At 23.9% G+C, this 11,018-nt stretch overlaps 1 protein-coding gene across 1 annotated transcript; it reads left to right on the top strand.

Annotated features, from left to right (window-relative positions):
* Positions 1-3,725: 3,725 nt before the first annotated feature.
* Positions 3,726-10,690, top strand: LOC127285206 (ras-related protein Rab-30-like). Its single transcript, XM_051311088.1, has 3 exons — positions 3,726-4,056; positions 5,422-5,549; positions 7,694-10,690. Exons 1-3 carry the CDS (start codon positions 4,014-4,016, stop codon positions 8,171-8,173), a joined length of 651 nt encoding a protein of 216 aa, XP_051167045.1. The 5' UTR covers positions 3,726-4,013; the 3' UTR covers positions 8,174-10,690.
* Positions 10,691-11,018: the final 328 nt, after the last annotated feature.

Genomic DNA, 11,018 nt, shown 5'->3' with positions numbered 1-11,018 from the left:
TACTTTTCAGAAATGTGCACAATGCTGCGCGCAGTGTTTAAATGTTTATTTAAACCTATCAAACCTACCCCCCTCTCTAATTTGTTTTGCAAAATCTTAATATTTCCAGGTATGTTTAAAAAAAAAATTTATTTATAAATCATATCCAAATTTAAAAAACTTAATTTGTTTATAAAAAATTTTTATTTTTTAATAAAAAATGAAAAGAAAATTATTTGTTAACATTATTGAAAAGTAAAAGAAAAACTGAAACTTTTCTTCTCTTGGCGAAAATGAAAGAAATTCATTTTTTTGTCTACATTTACAAAACTAAAATTCTGAAAATTTATAACTCGAAAAATTGCATAAAAAAGGATCTCTTTTTTTTTACTACAGAACAAGAGAAAATTAGATTTGGCTGGAATTAAAGGGTTAACTGAAATCACACTTGAAATCACCCATATGTTTAAGAAACAAAATTTTAATTATAAATTTATAAATAAATAGTATAAATAGTATAATAATACTATTTCCCTAAATACACAAATTTTGTCACATATTTTCACAATCACTACCGCAATTTATTTCTGAAATTCATTTTTTTATTTTTCACAAATATATCCGGATGATATTGCCTAAATATGTATTTTTAACAATTTAGAAATATTTCATTTCGATATTTCTAGAATTTTAATTAATAATCTTTTCAAAATATTTCACTTAAAAATTTGTAACATATTTCATTTTTTTATTTTGCAAATATTAAAAAATAATATGTCAGTAATTTTTCATCCTCACATTTCCTGAACATTTCGCTGAAATTTTTCGTACAATCGGAACTGCAATATTTCTTATAGGCGGACATTTCATTGTTGCATCAAAATTTCATGGACCTTTCATTGAAATATTTCGAATCTTTCAATGAAATATTCAGGACAAATTCAGGAAATTTTATGTGCTGTGTGGGTAGATATAATGTTTTAAGAAGTAAAATATGTTATTGTTTATAAAAATTGGATAAAAATTGCAATTTCCATCAATTTAAAAATTTCAGTTCTTTAAATTATGAGTTTTTATAAATAAACAATTTGGTAAATACAATTTATTTATTGCGTTTACAAAGCCAGCATCCAAATCGAAATTGTAGCAATTCTTGCTCTAATATTTCTTCTAATGTCTTTTTATTTCCTTACTGCATACGTGACCAGGAAACAAAGTCTTACAATTAATTCTGGACATATAATATCTCTTATACTGAGAAATTATTATTATATAGAAAGTTGAAAAAGCAATACAAAATTTATTGTCAATTAGTTAATTGAAAACGAGAATTCAATTTCAAACTATCTATAATCATAACTATTAAAATAATTATGTTAATATAAATCGGAATAAGTATTTTTTATTACAAATATATATATATATATATATATATATAAATATTGTTATGTCATATTTTAAATAAATTTTAATTTTAACTAAGCTGAACTTATAATTGTTCCATATGTGACGTTCCATGAGGAAAGGGACCTTAGCTGCAATAGACGCATTTTCCAGAAAAGGTATTTAAAGTAGAGCGTCCCTGATTGGTTGAGACCCTCCATCGAAAATCAGCCCCACCACCTTACTACTACATCGTTCCTACAGCTCACGCTTACGACAGTATACTAGTAGTAGTAGTGGTGGGGATGGTTTCTGTAGTCCGTGCTGGAACGCGATTAACATGGTCATGATTAATGCTTTATAACAAAAAAACTAAATAGAAAAGTACAATTTTTAACTTTTGTATCTGAAAGAGCAACTCAAGATCTATCGACTGATATCAAAAACTCAATTTTCATTTTTTTGCAGCTAAGGTCCCTTTCCTCATGGAACGTCACATATTCTAATTTCCTCAATTTAACTTAGCTAAAATATAGAATGTTCTCAACAATTAGTGTTATACAATCAAATAAATCCTTATGTTTTAACGTTTGGTATGGTTACCTTTAGGATGTAAAATTGAGGAGTCTTCAATTAGCACCTGTTGTATTGACCTCCTATGATTGGATCTTCTTGGTCGTTAAGATTTTTATTACCGCACGTAACCACTGAGAACTATGATAATTTTGGAAACTGTATCTAACACTTGCTATGACGAATTTCGTGTGTATAATTTGGGACTGTTTTCGTAGTGAAAGGTCTCTTTTTATATAGGTATATTTTCCAATGTATTTCTCGCGGCACTTATTCATAAATATATTTGTTTATTTATAAATAATTGTTTATTTACAAATATTTGTTTATTTAAAAACAATTATTTATTTATTTATTTAAAAAAAATTAAGTTTACATAAATATTATAAAAAAATGTTATGGTGACGTGACAGGATCAGTTCAGAAATTTTGCCTCATATATCTTTTCATATATGTATATATGTGACGTTCCATGAGGAAAGGGACCTTAGCTGCAGAAAAATGAAAATTGAGTTTTTGATATCAGTCGATAGATCTTGAGTTGCTCTTTCAGATACAAAAGTTAAAAATTGTACTTTTCTATTTAGTTTTTTTGTTATAAAGCATTAATCATGACCATGTTAATCGCGTTCCAGCACGGACTACAGAAACCATCCCCACCACTACTACTACTAGTATACTGTCGTAAGCGTGAGCTGTAGGAACGATGTAGTAGTAAGGTGGTGGGGCTGATTTTCGATGGAGGGTCTCAACCAATCAGGGACGCTCTACTTTAAATACCTTTTCTGGAAAATGCGTCTATTGCAGCTAAGGTCCCTTTCCTCATGGAACGTCACATATATTGTATCACCGACCGACACAATTTTTAACTCACAAAAAAATTTAACATTTTCGGAAATTAGGACTCAAAAAAAATACCCGTCTCTGACCGTTTTGATAAATCAAGTCGTTTGTGGTTTTTAGAGGTGAAAACAACCTCTAAATGAAAATTGAAAAGTGACAAGATATCTTTTAAAAATTATTAATATTTTATAAAACTTGGTATCTGGGGGTTTTCGGGGTCACTGATTATTAATCTGATGTCAGATTTTCAAAATTCAAAATGGCGGATGAAATATGGCGATCAAATTTTTAAAAAGTTATTAACTTTTTATTTTATATCTGCCATTTTCAATTTTTAAAATTTAACATCAGATTCATCATCAGCGACCCAAAAAACCCCTAGATACCAAGAATTAAAAAAAAATTCAATAACTTTATAAAATGTTGACCGCCATATTGAATCCGCCATTTTGAATTTTGAAAATATGACATCAGATTAATAATCAGCGACCCCGAAAACCCCCAGATACCAAGTTTTATAAAATATTAATAATTTTTAAAAGATATCTTGTCACTTTTTATTTAGGGGCTGTTTTTACCCCTAAAAACCACAAACCACTTGATCTAGCAAAACAGCCGGACACGGGTATTTTTTTTTGGGTCCTACTTTCCGAAAATGTTGGATTTTTTTGTTTTGGTCAAAAAAAAAGTTAAATTATGTCGGACGGTGTATTACTTTTTTTTAAATTAAAAAAAAAATATCTTTCAATTAAAGTTAAATATATAAATTTTTACGATAATTTTGTACGACTATTAATAAAATTGTGAGGTTTAAAAAACAGTAAACGACTTTACCAGCTCGGGATAAAGTATGAAGAATACAACGTATAAGTACCGCAAATAATCGCAATACTGATATTTCGCTACTTGCTCGAAAATATTATGAGTTCAAAAACCTGTTTGTCTACAGCAAGTCTGTAGTATGTGGTTGCAGACTCTTTGTGATGCTTCCTCAGTTCAATTGTTTTTATCATTATACTCTAAAAACAATAAAAGAAAGACTAATATACATGTATATCTCTACAAGAGTATTTTATCATTATTTAATAAATTCCATTCAAAGAGTATAAGAGATTTTTCTTTTAGAATGCCATAACAATTTTTAAATATATATATTATTTGAATATTTTGTTATTGTATTTTTTAACGCCCTTGGCGTTTTATTCAATTATGCGCATTGAAAAAGTTTAATTAAAATGAAATTCATAGAAGCAAAAGTTGTAACATTAGGCCAATGGGGTGAGTTTATTTATTGTTGAACTATTTTAATGATAGATTTTCTGTTGATGAAACCAAAAAAAAAAAAAATATTCTGAAATTAAAAATTTTATTTGATTCAAATAATCGGTTACTTGACTATTATTAAATAAATATTAACTTGAACCAAATAATTTTTATTTTGAATTAAATAAATTGCATTTGAACTAATAATTTCTGTATTTGATACAAATACCATTTAATTGACTCAAGTAATATAATGATTTGATAAAAATAAATATTTATTTTATATCAAGTAACCGATTATTCGAATCAAATAATTTTTTTTACAGTGTATTAAATACTAAAAATGTATTCTAATTTATTAAGAATATTACATAATGAATTTAAATATTAAATATTCTAAAAAAAAAAATCCCAAGTATATTTATTCTAAATTGCAGAATATTTTTTTTTCGCCGGAGACATTTTTTAATTATAATTATTTTTAGAATTCAAAAACTTTTTATATTTTACATGAAATACAAAAATTGGTGATATCGTTAATAGTTCATTGAGATTTTATTAAAAAAAAAAATATCATTTACTTTATAAAAAATTGGAATTACTTTGTAAATAATCAACGCTTTTTAATATTCTAAGGCTTATTTTAAAGGTGATTTTCTACTAAATGAAAATTACTTGTAAGCATTATTGTTTTGTTCGAAAAAATGATTTCACATTTTTGTGGTCCAAGTTAAAATTAAAAATTTTAAAAAAAAAAAATTTCCACTCTTCAAAAATTAAGTGGTCCCACAATTCTGACCAGTATAGTGTAAGTCAAATAAATGTTTCTTCTAAGTGTTAGATACTGATTACATAAATAGCAATTCATCATTCCTTATCGCGTACTCGCGAAAAACTCTAAGCTATCGTTTCTTATTATGAGTATTAAATTAGGGGTCTTTTTTCTTTTTGTTCGTCTGTTGTTTTCTTTTCGATCAAGGAATGCAATACGGAGTTGAATGAGTCACGGAATTTTCTTTAAAAATATATATATACTTTTTTTTATTACAAAAATTTTTAGAATTTTAAATAATAAAACATTTCTGAAAACCTTTCTTAAAAAATTATTTTTTTTCTATTAATAAATGCAAAATAGACAAGTGTTTAAATTTTATTAAAAGTAGTTTATAGTTAATTTAGAATTTTTTAAAGTGATAAGTAATTTTGCAAAGGAATAGTAATCACAGAATTAATTAATAAATTTTAAGCATTAAAAAATATTTTTTTTTTTATTATTAATAAAAGAAATAGTCAAATTCCTATGTTATTTTATTTTAAAGACATAATTCTAACTGTTTACAATGAGGTATACACTAAAATAACATAATTTTTTTTTTTTAGGTGTTGGAAAATCTGCCGTAGTTCAAAGATATGTCAAAAAATCATTTGAACCTGCCTATAGAAATACAATTGGAACATGTTTTCTCTTTTGTAAATTAAATATTGAAGACATAAATCTGACATTACAAGTGAGATGAAATTTTGTACTTAAAAAAAATTATATTGATCTTTTTTCTTATGTTGATAAAATAAATATTTCATTTAAGGGTGAAAATTTCCCAACTGGGCCACTCTCTAAATCTGAATTAGTAAAAAAGTTTACTAATTTGAATTAGTGACTCACATTTTGCTTCTCAATTAGTAAAATTTTACTAATTATTAGTAATTATTAGTTAGTAAAAGTTACTTATAATTAGTAAAATTTTACTAATTGAGAAGCAAAAAGTGAGTCACGAATTCAAATTAGTAAACTTTTTTACTAATTCAGATTTAGAGAGCACCTAAAACTGACTTTTCAAATTTAAAATATATTTTTTCATAATCTATGCCAAATTAAAAACATTCCTGAAATGCGTTTTTAAAAAAATTAATTTTTTAATTATTTATTAACAATTGAATATTTTGTTACCTTTTCACTAAATTTGCAATTACTCTGTTGCTTGTTAATGAAATTTAATAAAATTTGGTGAGAATATAGAAAAATTATATTTCTTTGAAATACAATAGAAATTTCAATTAATCTTCATTGTTTATGCAAAAAAAATTGTTTATTTAATAAACAAATGAATATTTAAACTATTTCTCATATGTTTAGGAAAAAATTTCAAAAACGACATAAATCTACAACTTTCTCAACTTTAATTTTAAAAAAAAAATAATAATTTAGCTAAATAAAAATTTGGTTTAGCGAAAATTTAATTAAATAAGAATTTGGTTAAATAAAAATTCAGCTATTGAAAAATTTGTTTCTACGTTAAATTAATTTTCTAAAATTCAAACTTAGTACACATTGAGCGTACAAATTAAAATCTTTTCGATGAAATAACAAATTCATAAAATTAAATTTGTTCTTATATTTATAAGAAATAAAATTTTTTTTTAAAATTATAAATTAAATTATTAAATTATTATAAATTATAATTATTAATTATTAAAATTAAATTAAATTTGTTCTTATATTTATAAGAATAAAATTTAATTTTATGAATTTGTTATTTCATCGAAAAGATTTTAATTGGGACGCTCAATGTGTACTAAGTTTGAATTTTAGAAAATTAATTTAACGTAGAACCAAATTTTTCAATAGCTGAATTTTTATTTAACCGAATTTTTTTTAATAGAATTTTTATTAAAGCCTAATTTTTATTTAACCAAATTCTTATTTAATTAAATTTTCGCTAAAACAAATTTTTATTCAGTCAAATTAGTATTAGTATAAATTAGTATCACTAGAGAAAATTGTACATTGGAATGTAAAATTTTCTCTAGTGATACTAATTCTGTTACTTGCAAAATAACATAAACAAGAAGGAATTATAAATTATTTTCAATTAAAAAAAAATTTTGTAAACTTAGAAAAAAGAATTCTTAATTTAAATATAGAGTTAAGTTAATTAGAGTTAATATAGAGTTAGTTAATTACTTGATTGAAAATTATAATAATGTTTAATTTAAAATTAACGGTTAGTTTAGAATAGGCGCGTCAATTTCCACCAAAAATGCAGTAGAACGTCCGAAATGTGACATATCTTTATATTTTTTTGCACATGCCCTACACTACTTTTTCTCTCTTCTAGTTCCTCACCCTGTATCGAAAAAAGCTACCATTCCCTGAAAACTGTCACAATTCGGATATTCCACTAAATTTTTTTATATTTTATTGTCAATAATGACTAAATTACTTTTCGTGTATCGTTTGAAGATGATTTTAAGTTAATAAAATAATGTACAAGATGAACCAACGAAATAATTTTCATTTAAACTTAACTACATATCAACAATATATCTATAACAAAATTAATATGTTCACTTTTAAAAATCGGACTTCAACTTTACACTAGAAAAATTGCATTTATATAGTTTCAATCTCGAAAAGTGCGAATGTTTTTATTTCATTGACTTAAAGTTTTTTTATCCAACCAATGACATGCAAAAATTCACATTTTTCAAGATTGAAAATATATTATTTCAATTTTTTTAGTGTAAAGATGAATTCACAATTTTTAACAGTGTTTCAATGTAAGATATTTTATCAACAAAAATGTATATCATTGAATTAAAATAAAATAAAAATAAAAACCGTTAAATTATGAATTTTATAATCTTCTTATAGATTTGGGATACATCAGGAGAAGAAAGATACAAAGCAATATTGCCAATGTACTATAGAGCTGGAAATGCAATTTTATTGATTTTCGATTTAACATCATATGAATCGTTCACAAAAACAAAAACACTTATTTCTGAATTAAACAAATATTGCGAAAATCATGTCGTTCTGCTTTTAATAGGCAACAAACTTGATTTGATAGAAAGGCGAGAAGTGTCCGAAAAAGAAGCAAAAGAATTTGCTTCTTCAATTGATGTTTCATATTATGAAGTATCAGCATTAACAAATTATGGAATTGATGATGTTTTTCAGAAGGTAGCTTCTGAATTGGTTAATTTAATTAAACAAGGGAAAAAGACAAGTATGAATTTTTATCAATGTGAAAAATTAGTTGATAGAAGTCAAAAGCAAATTATAAAAGTGCTAAGTGATTCAAATCAAGTGAACGAAAAAAAAAGGAAGAAAAAATGTTCCTGCCAATAATTAATTATTTATAATTCTTTTTATAGTTTTATATATATTACAATTATTTTGTATTTTTATATAACATTGCGTTAATTTTTTATATAAAATTATATAGGTTAGTATTTTTTTTTTTTTACTAAGAAGGGAAATTCCATAAATTTTTTAATATTTTATTTTTTATCAATTTTTAAATAATTATTTTATGCAAAACTTGTTAGGTTATATGTATATCTATAATATAATTATAGATGATACTATTCGTTATTTTACTGATATAGTTAAAATTAATAGAATTTTTAAACATTAAAAACTGAAGATTTTAATCGTTATGTTTCAAATGATACACGTACATATAGAAAAGCTGGGGTTATTTATATGATTTTTTGGGCATGAAACCTTTTGGTACAATTTACTTAACAATAAATTTAGATATAAAAAACTAAAACTAATTAACTAATATTGAAGGATTATAAGCATAAAATTGAATAAGATAATTAAAATTAAAAAGTTCAAAATTTCGGTAAAAGTAATATGTTACAACTTAACAACCAACCCCTAACTCATCTAACAAAGTTCAATTCTGTTTTAAGGGGAGTCATAATCTTCATTTTGAATCATTTACATTTTAATGATCGTAGGAAGATATATGTTTTTTCTTGCATCATTTGGGTCCCTAAAAACATACAGGATGGTCAAAAAAATAAAATTTTAATTTTTGACAATTTTAGAAATTAATTTCTTAAAAAAAAATTAATATTTTAAATATCTATCTTCTTTTTCAATTTTAACTATTTTTCATCGACAATTTTTTTAATGATTCTTAAGAATCTCTCGCATGGATTTTCAAAAAATTTTAATCTTTTCAAGAAAAAAAAGAAAATATCAATTAAAACATCATTGCAATCTTCTATTAAATATGTATATTTCTTTCACAATTTTAAATATTTTTCATTGTCAAATTTTTTCCACACTTTTTTACTGATTCTTTAGAATCTCTCGCATGGATTTTCAAAAATATTAATTTTTTCAAAAAATAAAAATTTTAAAATGGTCAAAAATTAAAATTTTCTTTTTTTGACCACCTTATATGTTTTTCAGAACCCAAATGATTCAAGAAAAAAAATATAACCTCGTTTAATAATTTAAATTTAAGTGGGTCAAAATAAAGGTTGTGACTCCCCTTAAGTTAAAGAAAAACGTAATAATCAGTTTTTAAATTGAATGCAAAATAAAAAAAGAACACTTGTATTATATTATTGTAAAAAATTTATGGAAAATCTACATTTTAAGGGTATGTGGGCAAAGGACGTTTTTTTATGGTTTGAAACTTTCTCTGAAATAAAAAATGATTTCGGATTAAAATTTTGGACAAATGATTTTGTTTGGTACAAGGAATCTCGCTGTTCTACTCATTTACCATAACTTAACGCAAAAATAATAAAAATAAAGCAATAAATAGTAAAAAAATGTATTATATCGTAGTTCATTCAGCGGCCACTTGTTCAAATTGGCGCTGTTTACTGGAGCACTGACGAACTCAAGCAACGTCTGTGTATGCGCCGCCATGTTTCTTTCTATTTTCGTTTAAAAATCACACTTTTTAAACTTCATTTTTTAATAATTCAACGCAAAATTATGTATTTTTCGGAGAACAGCGAGATTCCTTGTACCCTAATCTATCATCCCTCAAAATTTTAGACAAAAATCTTTTTTTATTTTAGAGTAAGATGTATACTACCAAAACTTGGTCACGTGAGAGGTTCCCACATACCCTTAAATTTTATGTTCATTTAAAATATATATTTTTTTTAATTTCTTTTGAAATTTTTACAAAATTTACTGAAAAGTATTACATATTGTATAGGTATACCAGTATTTTCATAACCAGGATTCTATTTAAAAAAAATACACAAAATAACTTTTATAAATTATATATACGAAATGTGAAGAAATATTTTTATAAACAATTTTTTTAAATCTTTTATTATTTGTAATTTATAAAACAAACTATATATATAAAATCTAAAAGCGTATCAATAATTGATACTTATTATTGTAGTTTTTTATAATTTCGTAAATTATATATAAAAATATTTATAGCTTCAAGAAATTTTTATTAGATCGAAACCAAAATTTTAATATATATACATATTAGGCTTAACGACTGAAAACGCTCATTAAGCAAAAAAGTGGACGACAACGTGAAATTCGTGTTGTGCAATATATTTTTCAGTTCGGCTTCCATAACTTAAATGAAGCAACAATTAAAAACAATTTATGTCAAATTTTTTATTTCTTTTTAGTTATGGAAACCTCAGATATATATAATATTATAATTATTGTATGTATTAATTATTAAAATCCTGGTATAGGCTCAACAAAACGATAATTATGCGCAATGTGATCATTTTTATTTCAACATTTTTAATTAAACTTAATTTGTACTCTTATAAAATATATATCTGTGATCTTTTGAATAATGTACATCTATATGCATTACTATACATTTTATAAATGTTCATTTTAAATTGTTATAATAAAAAAATGTAATTCATTAATATTATAAATATGATGAATGAACATTCCTCATATTAGACCTTTCAGAATTTTTGTAAAGTAAAAAATATCGAATTTTTATTTAGCAGAATTTTATAAAGTAGATTTTATAATAAATCAAGTTTTAATATCGAAGAATTTCTATATATATATAATTAAATTCTAATTAAATAGAATTTCTATTTAAATAAACTTTTACATAACAGATTTTCAAATACATTGAATTTATGCAAATAATACAATTTCTATTTAACCAAATTTATGTCTAGCAAAATTTTCACAAAGAAGACTTTTTATTTATTTTTGT

This window comes from Leptopilina boulardi, unplaced genomic scaffold, assembly GCF_019393585.1.
Source record: "Leptopilina boulardi isolate dan_hultmark-lab unplaced genomic scaffold, ZJU_Lbou_2.1 LbouV2_121, whole genome shotgun sequence".
In the NCBI taxonomy this organism is placed as follows: domain Eukaryota; kingdom Metazoa; phylum Arthropoda; class Insecta; order Hymenoptera; family Figitidae; genus Leptopilina; species Leptopilina boulardi.
Note: the sequence above shows the minus strand (reverse complement) of the source record. Positions and strands in the feature narration are given on the sequence as shown.

Excerpts from the sequence above, each read along its gene's own strand:
- LOC127285206 (XM_051311088.1), top strand. The coding sequence starts at position 4,014 with ATGAAATTCATAGAAGCAAAAGTTGTAACATTAGGCCAATGGG. Across the intron at positions 4,057-5,421 it reads TGTAACATTAGGCCAATGGG|GTGTTGGAAAATCTGCCGTA; the intron begins GTGAGTTTATTT and ends TTTTTTTTTTAG. Across the intron at positions 5,550-7,693 it reads ACATAAATCTGACATTACAA|ATTTGGGATACATCAGGAGA; the intron begins GTGAGATGAAAT and ends ATCTTCTTATAG.